General features: G+C 41.1%; 1 protein-coding gene across 1 annotated transcript; it reads left to right on the forward strand.

Moving 5' to 3' along the window:
* Nucleotides 1-1,141: 1,141 nt before the first annotated feature.
* LOC118424304 lies at nucleotides 1,142-17,735 on the forward strand. Its single transcript, XM_035832849.1, has 17 exons — nucleotides 1,142-1,480; nucleotides 1,919-2,084; nucleotides 3,725-3,846; nucleotides 4,448-4,595; nucleotides 5,114-5,202; nucleotides 5,489-5,605; nucleotides 6,915-7,167; nucleotides 8,888-9,039; nucleotides 9,429-9,650; nucleotides 11,253-11,441; nucleotides 12,569-12,696; nucleotides 13,213-13,257; nucleotides 14,126-14,235; nucleotides 14,537-14,724; nucleotides 15,472-15,789; nucleotides 16,044-16,176; nucleotides 17,354-17,735. The coding sequence occupies exons 1-17, from the start codon at nucleotides 1,348-1,350 to the stop codon at nucleotides 17,733-17,735; spliced, it is 2,895 nt and encodes a 964-aa protein (XP_035688742.1). The 5' UTR covers nucleotides 1,142-1,347.
* Nucleotides 17,736-19,084: the final 1,349 nt, after the last annotated feature.

A 19,084-nucleotide genomic window follows, 5' to 3' on the forward strand; every position in this document is an offset into this window, starting at 1 on the left:
TGCTAAACTTAACTTCTTTTCATATATCTTTAATATCTAACACATCTTAGTTTAACATTTATAATTAAATATTCATAAATTATGCTAATGAGATGACGCAATTGGTCAAAATCCAAGATGGCCGACAATATCATGATTTAAAGTATAACAAGCTTATTTTCACTCAGATATCATCACTACGTGGTATTTTCTTACAGAAAACATTCATGTGAACGTTTTTAATCCATTTCCATGGGGTTTTAGCGTTATATGTTGAAAAAAAATGTATCTTGAAAAATTTAAGGTTCATAATCCAAGATGGCGGATAGCTAAACTACAGATGACGTCATTCTTTGACGTCATTTTGACGTCGTTGCGTCGGCTTTTGACAACAGAAGTCTTATAACACTTGAATATTATTAAGAAACCTTTATTGGTAACTTTTTGAGTGAGATATTTAGGTATTATGGGAATTCCCCATTTTAGCCAAAAATATCAATTAATGACGTCATAATTACGTCATATTACGTCATAATGATATAGAAATTTCAGGATTTATTAAACTCGATGACCACAATCTCTCCTGCAAATTTGGTGATCGTAGAGTAAGCCGTTTTGAAAATATGAAGGGGGGTCGAATGAGCCCCCCCCCCCCCCCCCAGGCCAGGGAAGGCCCAAAAAGCCCAGTTTGGATTGGGTTAAAAAATATACTGTGTCATCTATGTAAATACAAAATTATCAACCCCGAAACATTAAACGCTTTCTAGAAAGGTTTTTAAGTAATTTTTGCCAAAAATTCGGCAAGAAGCAACTGACCGTCGAGGTAAGGAAGATATTGTGTTTCTGATTTGGATGGGCTGACAAGACTAGGAAAATGTAGAAGATCTCGAGAAAGTTTAGGCTAACTTTTAGCGGTATCTGACTCACCAAGGACGTTATAATGTCCTTTGACTCACGTACTGTAAACTATACATGAGAGGAGGGCCACCAAAAAGCCCTTTTCAGTACCGACGAAAATGCCAGGTGTAATTTTTTTGAACTTGACTATCGATTCAACCGCTATACTTAAATACTAACTATCCTACACAATGGCGTAACTTAAAACATAACCTTATTGACGAAGATAATAACTAGAAAATCTAACATATTTTAGTAAGATTTTGTAGGAAATGATTTAAGACATGGTTTTAGACTTTTATAGACTCCTGCATTGTTCAATACTGTATCTACCTCAACCTATTAGGAAAACATGCCTCCCACAACAACAGTGAGCCGTTCCTCTTGGTCGCCGACAATTCTGGAGAAAACATTCTTCAAGTGAACATCACTTCCGGATCGACTCTTGTGCTTCCCCTTGGGGACGTAGGGATGCCCACCGTTCTGGACTATGACCCGCTAACCGACTACGTGTACTGGTTCGATAGTCGAGACAACGTCATCAAGCGGGCTCATCATCATGATGGAAGTGACAGTGAGACCATCATAGAAACCGCCAACAATGGTGAGTTATACTTTACCAAATTCTCCTTAGATTTACTTGAATGTAAGTTCATCTGTGGCGGTAGTCAACATTATGTTTTAAATAAGAATTTATATCCATGCACAAAATAAAGCGTTTACCAACAAGCTTTCGATCAGTCCTCTGATCCTTCTCAAGTTGAAATGACCCAACAGAGACGAAGGGCCGATACCGACTGCCAAGTACCTTTGGCCCTTTGCTGACGTCACACATTCGTTCCGGATGTGTGACTTAGGCTTTGGGTCATTTCAACTTGAGAAGGCTCAGAGGACTGATCGAAAGCTTGTTGGTAAGCACTTTATTTTGTGCAGGGATATATGGTCTTAAATTGTAACATAACTCCTTAGATTTAGAAGCGATTATTTCAAAATACTATATCTCACTCATTGTTATGTCACGTCCTGGCATCTTTTTCTGCAGATGCCCGGGGCCTGGCACTGGACTACGCTGCCGGCAATATCTACTGGTCTGTCCATGACACTCACACTATCTCTGCAGCAAAGAAGAACGGATCGTCCGCTAGGACACTTCTGACGTCACCAGCCACCTTGTGGCCTTACAACCTGGTCCTGGACCCCAGGAATGGGTGGGTAACATACATGTCATTAGGAATTAGGCCACAGGAAGTAAATTTTGGCGTTTGGGGACATGAAAGCTTAAGTTTGCGCGGGCCTGCTCCCCCCCCCCCCCCGAACAGGGTAAGAAATGGTTGCAAGGCTCTGATATAGCTTGCTGGCTTCTTTAATTATTTTACTTTCAGAAGTTAGGATGTGCGTTAATCTTAAAGTAGAAGTACATACATCGATTTGGAGCTGTTTTGGGTCTTGTCGGTTTTTGGTCTTGTGCGGACATTGCTGCGTTTCTATCTCTCCCTCCGTCTCTAATGACAAGCATCTTCATTTTCATAATTACTAGTAAATTCTATAAAGCTCTATTGGTGATCTATAGGCATTTCAGACCTTAATGGGGGGTACCCTAACATGGCACGCTTTTTCACGCGTCCCAACACACCGCGCTACATCGCTAGTTGCCAGAGGGTGGTGAATGAATTTTTAACACATTCACATAGAGAATGTATTACGTCGATTAGAAATGCATTTAAACGGTTCGTAAACCCTCAATCTCCGCTTTACAAGCAGCAAACGCTGTGAGACGTTTTCGTGACGAGGTTGTTTCGTGAGGTTTTGTGCGAGAAAAAGGTTTTGCTATCATACACCTGTAAAAATTGCTCGCATATTTGATATAAATAGATAATTAATATCTAACCTAAGCCCTGATTGGCTGATGACAGAAGACGAACACACCAGGAAAACCGTCAAAACATTCTGGAAAGATTTCACTGACAGGTAGAAAAAAGTATATCAGCATCCCTCAGGTCTCACCAACAAAGAGATTATTTATGGTCACTTGTCCAACCTTCAAAACAATAAAACATTGAACAGGTGTATCCTACAGTCCAAACATTACCTTTTCTGCACCGCCATTAGCAATGCCTACCGCACGTTCCGTGCCGTAGAACATAGACTGCTAGAGTATGCTTAAGGTAGTGTTAGTGGTTTCAAAGGGAATGTAAGTGTCTATGAATTCGAGAGCCAATTGTAAAGTTGTATAGTAGTGTATCTGCTGTAGTCAGAGATATAGTCAAGAAACTGTACATGTTATTGTCATAATTTGTGTAATTATTATTGTTATATTTAAATAAAGCTTTAAAAAATAAAGAACATACGTCGATTATGAGAAATGCATTTATACGGTTCGTAAACCCTCATACTCCGCTTTACAAGCAGCAAACGCTGTGAGACGTTTTCGTGAATATGTTGTTTCGTGCGAGAAAAAGGTGTTGCTATCGCACACCTGTAGAAATGGCTCGCATTGATATAATGCTAATTAATATCTAACCTTATCCCTGATTGGCTGATGACAGAGCAAAGATGTAAAATTTTTCGAACAAGGTCTTCTTCGCTTCACAACCTTCTTCTAATTCTTCCGCAGTATCACGTTCGAAAACATTCCATGTTTGGATTGCCCTGACTCTGCCTAGTTCATATCGCACAGATAATATTTGTTTCATTCTGTACTGATGAAGACGACAGATAGTCGCCGAAACGTCTACGGAAGAATTAAAAGAAGGTTGTGAAACGAAGAAGACCTTGTTCGATTGATCTACCAACCTGATAAAACTATTTACGGAGGTAAGATTTTTGTTTGCTGGACTTCTTTCCACAGCTTCATGTACTGGGCGGACGGCGGTTATGGCATAATTCACCGTGCCTCGCTGGACGGTACCAACCACACGGCTCTCATTGCAGGCTTAAGTCATCCCTACGCCATCACAATAGACTACAATGGTGAGAAATAGACCATAGTTAGAGACATTTTACCAATATGATCCTGTATCTTTTTACACAAAGCAAAGGTTAATTTAACGAAGCACAACATGTTTGGACACTTGTGTTAATAATTTAATGAGTATCAACCGAATCGCAGTATTGATTCGGGTATACATTCTTATATCACTGGTTCATAGTCTGGTCCGGACCTGAACCTGGACCTGATTCAGTATGTGAGTTGAATGGACGATACTTATGGACGATACTTAAAACGAATGAATGGACGAATGAACGATATGGAAGAATGGACGATACTTAAAACAATGGTCCATTTCGCTACAACGAAATCTGTTTTGTGGTTTATTCGACCCCCATTGGCGTCTGTCAAAATCAGACTCTACTCTACTCCGCTCTTGTTATATTCCTCGACCTGAAAGCCCCAAAACGTGTGAATACCTTATCATATAATCTGTTTATTTTCCAATAGGTCCAACATCCGGTTCAGCGATTTTTTTTCAGGTCCGGTTTTTCTGGACCGGTCCAATAAGAAAAAAACGGTTTTGTACCGTATTTGTACCCACCCCTAGTCTTGACCGCTTTATTTGTTTATCCCATCCAGAGGATCGATTGTACTACCGTGATCAGCAATACGGCATCTACAGCTCTGACCTGCTGGGGAACGATGTCCGAGAAGTTCTGTATGAGGAAGGGAAGTGGGTTCGTGGTATCGCGGTTGATGAGCACTTCATCTACTGGTCGTCTAACTGGTGGGATACATCATCGTCAACCAACCGCGGTATGATAGGAAAGTGAGAAAATTTCGTATTTTCCCAGAACTATCGTAGAGTGGAATTTGTTATCACAAAGCACAGTAGGGGCCTCTTCTCTGGGCAGTTTTAAAGAACGCTTCCAGATAGATGTGCAAAAGTTAGGTGTGACGGGTCGTTCGGTGCAATATAACCAGCTGCTGCCGCGCCGCGTGCCGGCGAAGATGGTGTGTTACTCCGTCTCGAACGTTATCTCAACCAGGAATGGCATAAACATGAGTATACTAAGCTATTTAAAGTGGCAGAGCGATTAGTCATTTGCTACATAGAACCCTTTACCATCGTTATGTGTATGCAACTACGTACTAGATATTAGTCTTGATGTTTTGTACATGTATTACACCCGAACTTGTCATACATTGTACCCGTACAATTGTTGCGCAATAAAGAATGAATTCAGTTATATGTTATATATGATAGGTAATTAAGGACACAAATGTTTCGTTCCATGCCTCAAGGATGTCTAAGTCCGACATGACTAGGACTGTTTTGGTGGACGGCCTAGGTGGTCCATGGGGCATCTACATTACCGAGGCAGGTCCTGCTGGTAAGTACAACTTCTAACAGATGTATGATGGCGGTACAAGAAGCTACGTGTATGTAAAAGAACGTGCAAACAATGCACGTCAAATGTGATGGAAGACGAAACACGATGTATGTCAAACTGCTATTTCTACGATCACGAAAGAAAAGAGCTGTTTGAAGAGGCCACCAAATTCCACCATAAGTAGTGGGAAATGCTTTTGCCTCAGCTCGGTATCCGCAGCTACCAAAAGCCTTTTGTAGATTGAAATCCTGAAGGACAGAATTAACAGATTGTTTCCCCGCCACAGAGATCCCCTGCTCCCCCGGGTACTTCCCGTGCGGTCAGGGAAATGCCTGCATCCTGGCGTGGAAGCGGTGTGACGAGGCGACGGACTGTCCAGACGGGAGGGACGAGGAAGGTTGCGGTAAGTTGTAAAAATATAGAATACAACACGGTGTATTCCGTATCACCCGAGGTACAAGCCCGACCGCGGGAAGGATCGCCCGAAGGCCGGAGGATGATACGACCCGCGGGAGGGCTGGGACCGAGGGTGGTGCGGAATACACCGTGTTGTATTTCATTTATGTCATACCCACCTGAGAAAACACATGTTAAGATGCGAAATGCATCAGAAGTTGAGAAAATGTTGTGTCCTCGAACAGAAAATTGCAACATCAGCAATTCTAACGTCCGAGTCCGATATTCGAATTTTTAACCGTGCCGCACTCGGCCCGCTCGAAATAGTTAGATTTACTGGAAGGAAGCCCGTGTGATAAAACTTCGAAGCCTATGTGATACATGTAGAGTACAACACGGTGATTTTTGACAGCCCTTTTCTTACATGTTTCCCCACCACTCCAATTCGAATGGAGCCTGTGTGATACGCCTTTCGAACCGGTCTGATACGGAAGTTATGGCCCGGTCCGGAACACCCGTATCGAACGTTTTCGCGTCACAGGTATGACATGAATATAGAATACAACACGGTGTATTTCGTATCACCCGAGGTACCACCCCGACCGCGGGTCGGATCGCCCGACGGCCGAAGGCCGGAGGGTGGTCCGACTCGCGGGAGGGCTGGGACCGAGGCTTCGTATCAGACCGGTTTGAAAGGCGTATCACACAGGCTCCATTCGAATTGGAGTATGGGGAAACATGTAAGAAAAGGGCTGTCAAAAGTCACCTACCTGAGGTTTAGTGAGTGGTAAACTCACATTGGCAGCAAAGTCTGTACATGTAGTCTAAAAGTTCTATATCGTCTCTCTAGAAACGTTTGGCTATTTTGGTACGGTGCAAAGGACAACACCACAGCAGAACGAACTCTGGTGACTTTTGACCTACTCATGGAGGACAGCAAAACATTTGTCTTAGACTTCACAGGACACCCCAAACATAGCTAAAAATCTACTTGTTTTAACAACATGAAATCGCCAAAACCCTTCCTTGTCATTTCCAGATCAAAAATGCCAACATTTTCCAAGGAAAAGGCTGCTTTTAACAAATCAAATTCGACCTAATACGCCTGCGTAATGGTCCAAACCTTTCAACTGCGTGCTTGCTGTGCCTGGGTACGGGTATCTTCACTTCTAACGAGGAACCACACATCTCTCTTGCTGGACAAACTTTATTCACTGATTGAGCAGATTTATCAATGCCGCATTTCAATAATTATGTAATGTGAATGGTTTTGAAATAATTTTCAAAGCGATGATTTACATTGTTGTAATTTTCAGTGTGCCTGCCAATTCCGGTGGATTTCGACCTCGGCGACAGACTTGCGGTGCTGCCGAATCAGCTGGGCCAGACGACGTTTGAAGAGATACAGAATTCCTCTACCGTGGCGATACTCAACAGTTCGCCCAACAACGCAGAGACCCAACATCCTGAGTTCCGGGAATTTGCATCTGTGGTCATCTTCCCGCGATGTGTTGTCTCCGTAGCTTCCTGCTCCTCGTCTCAACATGGAGTCGATACGACCTCGTGCTTGTGAGCAAAAATGCTGCATTTGATTGGACACTGTGCCAAATGCTTCAGGAACAGTTACTGGAAAGGCCGATATTTGCTAGCGAGCAAATACAGCATGTTTCACTCCATCTCCGTAGCCTAGAGCTATAGCAGAGCTATAGCAGAGCAGTAGTAGTAGAGACACACGGTATATCACCGCATCGTTGTTTTTTCTAGCTGAACACAACACGGAGATACGCCATCCCCATCCCCGTTCAAAAATGGAGCGTTTGAATTCCATATTAATTTCTTTTATAGAAATGCACCATCCAATTATCACCCCCACTCCAAAATGTTTTATCAATTCGACCCCCAGAAGAATGCTCTCAATGTTGCCCTATTTTTGTCCATAGTGTGAAAGCTACCCGAATGACCAAATTCCAGATCTTTTCGCTTTTATTTCATGACACAGGAAGCAAAATCTTTTGGGGGCCAAAATTCGCAAAAAGCAAATTTTACAATTTTAAAGTGTGAATGAAAGTTCTGTGTCATTTAGTTTTAATACAAGGGAATAAGAGCCAAAGATATACATTTTGGGTCTAGAAAAGTTCTTTTCAAAATAAAAAATTAAAACTCGTCTTTCAAATGGTGTATGCAAAAGGTGTTAATAAAGTCCTATAGACATATATCCTAGCCTGGTATCCAGCCGTATTATAGCTCCCGCGCATCTTCTGTCCTCTTCGAAATATTTGCGAAGAGGACAGAAGATACGCGGGAGCTATAATACGGCTGGATACCAGGCTACATATATCCGGGGCACATCTATTCCAAATTGCAGGTCATTACCTTGTAAAACCAGGGCGGTACAAAATATACATTTTTGGAGTAAGAATGAAAAAAAGCTGAATTAAGTAATTTTAGAGCCTATATAAATGAATTAAGGAAACGTCTGGGGCAAGTTGCCAGCTGTATCTCCGTGCCATACTTCAAATTTCAAAAAGTGCCAAATTTGGCCCCTACATGCATGAACAAAATGAATCCATTTGAAGATTTGTCAGGAGAAGAAAAAGTAAGGATATATTTCAATCCATACTGTGTATTTGATTAATGTACATTCAGTGTTTTATATCATGCTTAATATCAGCCATCTGGTAGTTCCTGCTCACGATTTGGAGAATAACGTTCTCGCTTTAAATGTTATAATTTGTTGGTACTGTTTTAAAGATCTGTGATGATGATGGGAGATGGCAAACCTTTACCCTATCCCTGTTTAGTCCAATTTGTGAATAGATAGGAAACGTATTGCTTTTCTGGGTTTACGAAGAAGAGGGTGGTAGTTCTGAATCTGCCTAATCCCCACTCCCATGGGAAGATTTTTTAGACAATATTTTAAGAAAATCTTAAATTTTTTCGAAACAATCGAGATTTTTTCATAACAATCTTAAGATCTTCCATAGCGTCTCAATATTCTTTGAAATGATCTTAAGATTTTTTTCCAGACATCTCAAGACATGGGACTTTTTCAAAGCAATTTTCAAAACATCTCAAGATTTAACACAAAATCTCAAGATCTATTGTAAAAATCTCAAGATTTTTCGATTTTCAATGAAACCCCCCCTGAGGGTCATAATGATCCTCTGAGTAACAGAGAAGTTCCTCACAAAATATCAGATATGCCATTTTAAGCTGTAAATGGCTACAAGCATTAAAAGTGCTCTGCTCAGTCCAATAACAATCTGCTCGCTGTTACTATATTTTGTAGGGGCACACAACTGCTAGCGTGCCGTTCGTGGTGTGAGGAAGTCCTAGCCATGGCCGATGACCGGATGAAGGACCAGCTCCCTGCCTGTGACTTGTTTCCCTCGCCACAAAACGGTTGTTGGAACCTTAAACCAGAATGGAAGAACAACGAATGTAAGGAGGAATACTCCATGTCTCCATTCACTCGCTACTTTTCTTAACTCTTACTATTCCCCATAGCTCAGAGATCATAAAGTTAACCTGTGCTGATGAAAGCCATTGTGAAGTAACTAAACTTTATCTACCCAACACTGAAAATCTGTATCTGTATCTATCTAGTCAGTATAATAATTTGTATTGTATAATGTGCTGTTACCAGGACTAGGCATTAATAATATCATCCGGCTCGTTGGATAGCCTTGGCTGTATATCTTTTTATCAATTCAGCTTTTGGTCACTGAATTTCATGTTCAGTTTGATTTCACCACACACGTTTTTAGTAATGCATCATTTTGTACACGATAATTGATGATACATGTGGCGATTTCTCCTTTAATATCCAGTTTGCTATCATGGTAACGGCATGAACTACCGTGGTAGATCGAGTAAAACTATATCCGGTGCAGAATGTGTGAAGTGGTCCGATGCGCAGGCTGGTTTCTACACGACCGAGTACCCCTGGGCCAACTTGGTGAACAACTACTGCCGCAACCCTACCGGTCACGACCGGCCATTTTGTCTGGTGGAAGAAGGCAGACAAGAAGACTGTGACCTTATTCCATGCAGTAAGTTCTTTATCACTACAAAAAAGAAATAATTTTGTTTTTTTTAGGTTACTTGATTTTTCTTAACTCGTTTATTAATTTCAAGAAAGAATAAGAAATGAAAATTGAAGATTCCTTTAACAGTGATTCTTATAACAAAGAAAAATCTTACTTTTCTTGATTTAAGAATTGATTTCTTTAAGAGATTTTCACTCCCAGAATTTCCTAAAAATTCAAGTTTAATTTTCTTATTTGTGTGCCTGACAGGATTTTTTTCTTGTCCTGTTTAAGAAAATATTAGAATTTTTAGAGCTTGTAAGAATGATAATATCAGTTTAAGAAAAACGCTGTGAAAATTACTTAAAGACCAGAAATCTGGACCCAGGGTCCACAATAACCATAAAACTATATAGATGCTCCCTGCTGAACTGTGCCAGGAGGTTTGAAAGCTGAATTGACCCTCCAGACCACATAAAAACTAATTAGAAGCCATGGGGAGTCCAGCCAGTGTCTGCTGCCAGAAACAAAGGGATGGTATTACGACATAACGTTGAAAGTTATTAGCACTTGTACCAATTGTACCTTATCACTAGCGCTACGACCTGTACTTAGCTTGTTTGAGCACAAATGTACAATAAAGGTCATTCATTCATTCATTAACTGTCAGATCTGTTTGAAAAATTTTCTCCAAAACTTGTCTACAAAATGCTGTCAAACAAAGCAAAATGACATATAAGCGTGCTGCAAGGCTAAAGACACCATACCATATTTTCTACAACATTAGGTTTGAAGGAAGAAATATCAGACCAGTGTTGAAAATTCAAAATGTTGCCAGATTTCTTGTGCCTTTGAAGTCAGTCTAGAAGTACATCTACACACTTTCCTGCACTATCTTGCTCTCTACCTTTGTCTGAGTTACTGAATGTCAGTATCATTGCTATTTAGTATCTTGCCTTTCAGAAGCTATTTGGTGTCGTGTTTTGAAATAAGAGCTGTCTATATAGAATAAGATCATTTATTTTGGTAAAGATTAGTCCCTCTCAATTTGTATTTCTTTTCAAGTAGTTATGAGCTTCCTGATGGATTTTGTGTGTCTACAAATAGAACTTGTAATCGCAGCACCGTCTTTGCAATGTGAATGAGTAGAATTACTTGTACAGTCACCACCAGCAACATGGGTATAATATCTCAGTCCCCCAATGTTTCCCTTCCTTTCAAGTTCCAGGCTGGGCATAGTGGGTCCATGGTGATTACTTCACATGATTTCTGTTTAGAGAAAGCGTACACATTTACATTTTATGTGCAAACAAACTAAAACTCTTTATCTATCTGTAACTATTTGAACTCTACGGAGTACGTATGAGCCATGCTCCGGGCACCCATGTTCACTGTATGAGAGCCTGTTGTAGACTGAACCCGGTAGTTTACGTTAGCCGAATTTATTGGGTGATTTTATAGTACCACCTTTGGGAAAAAAATTCGTGGACAATTCAATTAATAAGCTGATTCAACTAATAGCTGATGTCATCCATAAAATTTACTTGCTGTGACCTGATCTAATTTTCTTAAAGATTGAATCTAACTTTCATAAAAATGATTGCCCCTCTAACTTATAACACCTAGATGAAAACGGTTGCTGGGACATGGGTCCTCCAACCAACGGCATCAGAGTCCCTGCCAAGAGGTTCTACAACGTGGGAGAAAGAGTCACTTACACCTGCAACGAAGGGTACAACCTTGATTTTAGGCATACCAGCAGGGTAACATGCTTTGAAGATGGTATCTGGCAATATGACAAACCCAGCTGTTCAGGTAAGGCCATGTTGATTTGATTATATGGATGACATCTACGCGCGCATCAATTTTGATAAGAAAGGGATAATAAGTAAAACTTGAGTACTATGAAGTCAATACTGTTGTTTTGAGCTGGGCATAAAGCCGTAAATGTCATAACATGACCGCACAGACACCCACCAAGGATAAAGGGTCCTTACGGTGCGTGTTTACATTGAAAAGTCGCAAATAACCAAAGGTTCGAACGCGCATTCGGTTCGAATTACGTAATGGAACATAATCGAACATGGTTCGAATTCGGCTGGACAAGGGGACACGCGCCCGAACTCGAACACAAATCGAGCGTGCCTGGGCCGCCTTAGCTCAACCGAGTGAACCATACTGTAACTTGCACAAAGCTACTGCAAACAAGGTTTAACACATGCTGTGGATTAGTAAATAAATAACTGAACATTTCTCATACCTATCTATAGGCCATAACAATTTTGTATCAGCAGATTAGCTAAGTTCTTGGATCAAAGGACCGGTTCATTGATCTTCTCTATTCCTTCATATTTCGCGGTCCTGTTCCCGTCTGCTAGTCCATTGCATAGCTCATTTAAGTTCTCGTAAAACATATACAAAGAAACACAGTATTTTACGATACATTAACATGTGCGAAAGGATCCACTTTTAAAAGCCAGATATGCCTTTCTGTTGCCTTTGCTATATCTGAAAATCTGCTAAAATATATCTCCTTTCTTTATAAACTTATAAGTAGATAGATCACTGCGTAAATTTTTGTTTACGTGCTGTGAGTAAATAACTACATCTAATATTCCAATCATCTTGACACGGGTTCGGTCATGATCAGTCTGCATTTGATACAAGCTGTCCTCCTAACTGTGAACATGCAGTGCCGTATCATACCTATATCACATTAATTCACTAGTAAGAGGAAAAAATTGTGTCTACTAGTAAAAAATGTGAAAGCACCCCACTATCACATTAATTTACTAGTGGTAAATAGACGATTATTGAGATAAAAGTTCGAAAATGAGTTATCACAACTTTTCCGACTATACAGTGTTCTGTCCGCAAATACTATTAAAAGCTAAATAAATGTGATAAATAATCAAGTCTACATGCATCATTTCTCTCCTTAGTGGACATTAGCGGTAAACTTGAAGAGGACCTGCTCAATGGGTACAGTGAAAGCCAGCCACCTGATATTGAGAGAGGGGGTCACACAATTATCGTCTTCAATGGAACTGTGGAAGAGGTCATCGACCTGGTATGCTTTGTTTGTTTGTTTGTTTGTTTGTATTGCATACCCGGTAAACCGCCCCAAGACGTAACACACCAGGTTTGTACTGAACATTACAAGCTGCATATCCTGACAGATTTATTTGATCCACTCACACCGGGAAGGACCCCTACTCTTTTCGATAGGTGTGGTGGGTTCTTTAACGTTAACGTGCTCGAGGGGTGGCTCTCCTCCATTTAACGTCCTATCCGAGGGACAGCCTTAACCGAAGCTACATGTAGGTGCTCCTTTTCATCTGATTGAAGTGAGAAAAGTCGAGTAAAGTGCCTTTCCCAAGGGAAGAAAATTGGTGGTACATCCACGGATTCGAACACAGAACCCCTGGGTTATGAATCGAACACTCTGCCGATTGCATTACATGACCCCTTTAGAATCTGTTATACATTTTAGACCCTCCTTGGTTTATAAGCAAAAGCAAAACTCACGTAGGTAACAGAATTGAAGTAACGGATCATGTCATTTTTATTTTTTTTTCCATTTCAGGACGAAAAGAAAGAGCGTCTGGTTGCCTCTATAGTCATTGACTTCGTAAGTGGGCCCTGTTATGACAACTTCGACAAGTTAGAAAATATTGTATTTATGTCGCGATGTCGTTTTGCATTCAAGACATTTTGCGGTTTTCCAACGGTTAACCTTATTCAGACCGGGTGTCTTTCATGTCTCATAAAGTCAGAACCGTTTACACTGAAACCACCAAATATGGTGACTTTTCCTGAAATTTAGTTGGCAACAATTTCACAAAGTTTGGCAAGTTTTCCATTTTTTCGTGCTGCCATGGTAATCGTTTGTTGACAGGCAAATTTGACGAAATTCGATAATTTCGATTCCAACAATGTATTTTTCGTTTATTGACTATATCATGGCTATTTTGTTACATGACTAAAATCTTATTATCTAGAATATCTTAAAATTAAATTGTTAAATTTCTAAAATTAAATAGAATTAAATTATTTTTTATCTTCAAATGAACGTTTTAGTCTATTTCCTTTGTCTTTTGCGATTGTTTGCTAAAAAAATGTATTTTTGAAAACTCAAGGTGATGGATATAAGATGGCGGAGTCCAACTGGTATCTTAGATGTGCATGACGTCATTTTATGACATCATTGAAGTTGCTGTTGGCTACATTATCATTCTGTTATATGCACTTGCTGTTACATTTTTGTAGCATACCTTGGTGTTCTGGTTATACCCTTTTCCCATGATTGCAGCCAATAGTCAAGTTGATGACGCCATAACTACGTCGCATTACGTCATTAAATTTTCTTTAAACCTTTAGATATTTCGTGTACATCATTCTCTAAAAAAATGCTTTCCATGTGAGAAGCCCAAAGATTGACCAAAAAAGCCCGATCTGAATAGTGTTAAATTATTCGCAAATTTTGATTTTTTTTCCAGACATGGCGGGATAGCCGACTGGAGTGGAAGCCAAAGTACTTCGGAAACATTGAAACCCTCAGCGTCGTGGGCAGCAGCATCTGGACCCCTACATTTACTCTAAAGAGGAAGTATGTAGTCTGTTGTTGTAACGTATGTGTGTGTGTGTGTGTGTGTGTGTGTGTGTGTGCGTGCGCGCGCGCGCGTGTTTGTGAGTGTGTGTGTGTGTGTGTGTGTATGTATTTGTGTGCGTATGTGTATGTGTATGTGTGTGTGTGTGTGTGTGTGTGTGTGTGTGTGTGTGTGAGCGCGCGTTTGTGAGTGTATATCTGTACATGTGTGTGTCATATTTTTGTGTGTGTCTGTATATCGACCAGTGAGGACTGCTTTTTTCCTATATTCAATATACATTATATATATTTCGCAAAATAGTGCTGACCCTTTGTACCGAGGCCTGCCAGATGACGTACTTCTCCTGATCAGCACCGATGGTACAGTTAGATGGAGGGTAGAGACTCTGACCAGCACCATCTGTACTACACACCCGTTCTTCTTCCCTGCGGACACCATGGAATGCCACATCTGTTTTTCTGTTTCCCCAGCAATTGATCAAATCGTCGGTAAGGTCAAATTAATAGATACGTCATAAATCATATCATTAGTTTCATTTTATTGGAGTGTATTACAGTGTAATAACGTATTTCAGATTTGCCCCTACACGTACATTGGACTCACAAATACAAAACAAGATGCCTAAATTTAGAGACATGTAACTAAAGGTGAAGTAATACATTACGGCAAAACGACGAGCGATGATTTCTTCCTATATTCAATTATACAGTGGCACTTGTATCACATCAAAACCATCAAAAGTATACGAAGGAAAATTTCTAAGACAAAGAAAACTAATGATGCCAGTACACGTCTCTCAATGACAATAGAGTCGTTTCCAGATACGGTAGCCATCTTGGATTTCAATGACAATAGAGTCGTTTCCAGATACGGTAGCCATCTTGGATTTTCCGGGCCATGCAACAAAGCGAGGCTGGATAGGAGAGTCCCTAGTTGAAAGCATATATTAAAGTATAGGTAGGCCATCTTCAGTTGTAAGGTCTGCCCCTCTGAGGCTTAGGTCACATTTTCAAAAAGGGGAATGATATGAAAGACATCAAAATACACAAAATGTCAAAATAAGATTCAAGGACATAATTTGTGTACTTTTCTAGGTATACAATTTGATTTTTAGTTTCTTAAAACATCCCGGCCGGGCCCCGGTTTGGAAATGTGACCTAAGCCTAACATGAAGTACCTGCGAAGCTTAAGTCCCGGAATTAACTCTATTTGTTATGATGATTTGTTAAACACAGAATGCGGTGGGGGCAGTTCCTGTGACGTCTGGTCTTCCCCACAACAGGAGGGCGAATGGAATCGGAAGGACAAGATCTTCGCTAAAGGCAACAAGGAGGCGTGCTTCGCTGTTCAGCTGGAGAGGATCCCGCTGTTCCACATCGCCACCACTGTTGGCCCCTGCGCCATCCTGGTGGTGCTGATGACCATCACCTTCATCATGCCGATAGACAAGGGAGACCGGATCGCCTTCGGAGTGACCATCCAACTCTCCATGGTCGTGTCTCTCGTTTTTGTCACCGAGGTACTTCCTGTCAAGGGACAGTTGCCTTTTTTGGGTGAGTAAAGATGAATAATGGAAAGTTGAGATGTTCTTGATTTATGCACTGTTAATGCAAATGGCGTGCACGTTTGCATAAGTTATTCATGGTGATGTTCACCTTTAAATAACACATGTCAAAGTATATAGTTCCCCTCATTTATCTTGAGCAGTTTTGCCTCTCATGAGTTCTCATTTGCATGCTTCTGTTTATGATGTCCAAAATTTCATGAATTACATGTAACAAAACAAATATCATGGATGATGTTACAGCCACTCTGATTGTCGTGTGCATGGGTCTGATGGGACTTTTCCTCTTCTTCACCATGGGCATCATCACTCTTCACGACAAGGAGGGGAGTCTGTCTCCAATGTCGAAGACTTTCTTTCTCCAGTACATGGCAAAGTACGTGTCACTCGTTACAATATTAAATTTGATACTAAGGCCACATTGATTTGAATGTATGGATGACATGCTCTGGGAACCCAAAAACTGATGCGAGCGTGCGAATAAAAAACGTTTGGCCTAAAAAATGTCTTTATTATGAAATTAAAGTGGTCAGAAAGATTTAACACACAAAATGACTCAACACACAGAGTATGTTATACCGAACAATAGATTTTTTTTTTCACATCTTCTTCTTTGACCTTAGAATTGCCGTTGGCAATTTTGACATTAGTATATTACGTTTTCTGACATTTTTGCGATCTATGCCATGTATTTCCTCATTGTGCAGCTGCTTTGTACGATATACATGTACAGTATGGTAACCGTTGTTAGACTCCGGAACGGGGCTGGGGTTTTTTTTAGGGGGGGGGGTCGTTGGTCCGCGATTTTCAACGTTGGCTATGTTCTCTTGTGTCGGAAAAGAAGTTTGCCGAGGAAGGGAGTTTGCTGTCATTATAAGAGGTTGCTTTCAGAAGGTATATGAAAAATCTATGAAATTTGTTTTATTCACGATATCAATCGGTTACAAATTAGTATCTTGACATTCAACTTTCTTTCCAACAATCTTCCTGATACATTTGATACGTTTCTAAACTAAAATTCTATCTATGTCAGTCAGAAGCATCCACGTGTGCACAAGGGGTGAGTACCGGTGCAGGAACAGGTCCAGTTATGGTCCAGAGGATCAGGTCCAGGTCTGGACCCAATTGTCTGAGAAAAGTTCTAAATGGGAGATACTCAAAACAATTGTCCAGTTCGCTGCAAAGGAATCAGTGTTTGGTTGAGCATCCGACTCCCACTGGCGTTTTAAAATCTACTTGGCTTTGTGCACCGGTGAAAAACGGATCATCATGTTAACAAAACTGTAGAAACTTGGTAGAAATGGTCACAAACTCTTTTCTATTGTTATTTTCATCCCCCGGCAAGGCGCAAAACCGTGTACTAGTAAACGCCTGCCGATATAATCTGTTCATTTTCTTATCTCTCCAAGATCCGTTCCACTGATTTTTTTTCAGGTCCTATTTTTTTCGGACCGGTCCAACACGAAAAAAACGGTTTTGTACCAGTACGCTATACCGCTATACCCCCCCCCCCCCCCCTCTCATTCTCTTTCCTCCTTGCCGATGTTTATAAGGTTCCTGCTGCTCGGAGACCTCACAGAGAAGGAGGCTGCGAGCGAAGATGGAGAGGCTGGCCTGACCGTCAGGACGCTGGCCTATCGTGAGCGGACCGACCGCGACGTCCCTGCCGATGGCATGGCGGAGGTCGACGGGAAAAGCCCGGCTGCTCTTTCCGAGACAATCCGGCAGCTGTCCGGGCCGCTCACGCGCATGGAGACCGCCATGTCATCCGGTTTCAGGGACCTGATCAGCATTATTGAGGACCAGGCGATGAAGAACGAACAGGAGATATCCGACTACACCCTATTGGCCAGGGTCCTGGACAGGCTTTGCCTTGTTCTGTACGTCATCAGCATTGCCGTGGCCGTGCCTATGACCATGCATCTGGGCACGTAAAAAAAGCGATCAGACGTAAGCCGTACGTGCAAATACGTGCTGTCTACGTGCCAAAACGTCGGCAATCCTTTGGGATCCGTAAGTGGTAAGTACTGCCTCCGTACGAACTCGTAGGGAATCCGACGGATTTTGGAGGACGCAGACACGCCGTAGAACTTTACGTGCAGGCAAAACCTTGTGTGCCATCGGGCTGCAGATTCCCCCACCCCAACCACCACCCCCCAACCCCCGTACATGTCAGTACGGGCGACGCGCTTTTATAAATATGTGGCGGACGTGGCCTGTCAAAAAATGACCTACGGAAAAATTGCACGTACGGCGGGTTGTGCCGTTAGCTTAACTGCATTATGATTATAGAGAAAAGAAACAAGTTTTTGCTGGTATTTTCTACAATTTCTTCTTCCTCTTCTGTCAGGAAACAAACAGAGCTTAGAACTGTTTTGAGACAAACAGAGCTCAGAACTGCATCAGCATTTTTTGGGCTTGCACACAATATTATAGGGCGAGGCTAATGATATCGTAGAGTTATTTTACTGACCTGGTCCAAAAATCAGGTAGATGTAGAGTGGCTCTTTTTTTACTCGCACACAACGCTATAGGCCATAGGCGAGCCTAATTGTATAGTATACTATGCGAGTAGTTTGTGACAAACGCCTACAGGGGAAACGTTCTCTGTATTTTCGCGAAAAGGTTATCTCTATTTCTAGTTGTTATTCTTTTACTTCATCTTTGAATGATCTGCATGCATAGCCAGAGCTACCGAACTTTTACAAATGGCTAGTGCTTTAAGAACTACTACAGATAAGATAATATATATACACGATTGAAGTCTTCAAATTTAGCAATGATGTGAAAGCGTGTAAATACATTAGAGCGTATACTGTAAATGCAGAAATGTTCGCGGTGATTTTATGTTCGCAGTACTTCACCGCGAACTTAAATCCACTGCGAACATTTATCCGTTATATTATGTAGCTACAGTCTATGACGCTACCGCGAAATTAAAGCCACCGCGAGAAGTCAATTTTCCCGCTACCGCGAAATTAAATCCCCGCGAACTTAAATGCATTTACAGTAATACAGACCAGATGTTGTATTTTCATAGGTATTCAGTGTAAGGTTAGGAAAATCCTTGAAGTCAATTGTTTGTACCCCATCGCATCGGCTAACAAGAGCCAGGGAATGAAAATGCAACGTCATACGAACTCATCGAAATTAAAGCTGTCATCACGTTTACATTCTGCTAGGGCGCATTTATTGGTACCAGTAAAAACGATGGCGCTACGTACAGTAGTGTAAATTGTATTTGTAGTAAATGTCGTAAATGTGAAATCTCAATGTCAATGATA

The sequence above is a fragment of the Branchiostoma floridae genome, chromosome 10, assembly GCF_000003815.2.
Source record: "Branchiostoma floridae strain S238N-H82 chromosome 10, Bfl_VNyyK, whole genome shotgun sequence".
Taxonomy (NCBI): Eukaryota; Metazoa; Chordata; class Leptocardii; order Amphioxiformes; family Branchiostomatidae; genus Branchiostoma; species Branchiostoma floridae.

Excerpts from the sequence above, each read along its gene's own strand:
- LOC118424304 (XM_035832849.1), top strand. The coding sequence starts at position 1,348 with ATGCCCACCGTTCTGGACTATGACCCGCTAACCGACTACGTGTACTGG. Across the intron at positions 7,168-8,887 it reads GTCGATACGACCTCGTGCTT|GGGCACACAACTGCTAGCGT; the intron begins GTGAGCAAAAAT and ends TATATTTTGTAG. Across the intron at positions 15,790-16,043 it reads GGGACAGTTGCCTTTTTTGG|CCACTCTGATTGTCGTGTGC; the intron begins GTGAGTAAAGAT and ends ATGATGTTACAG.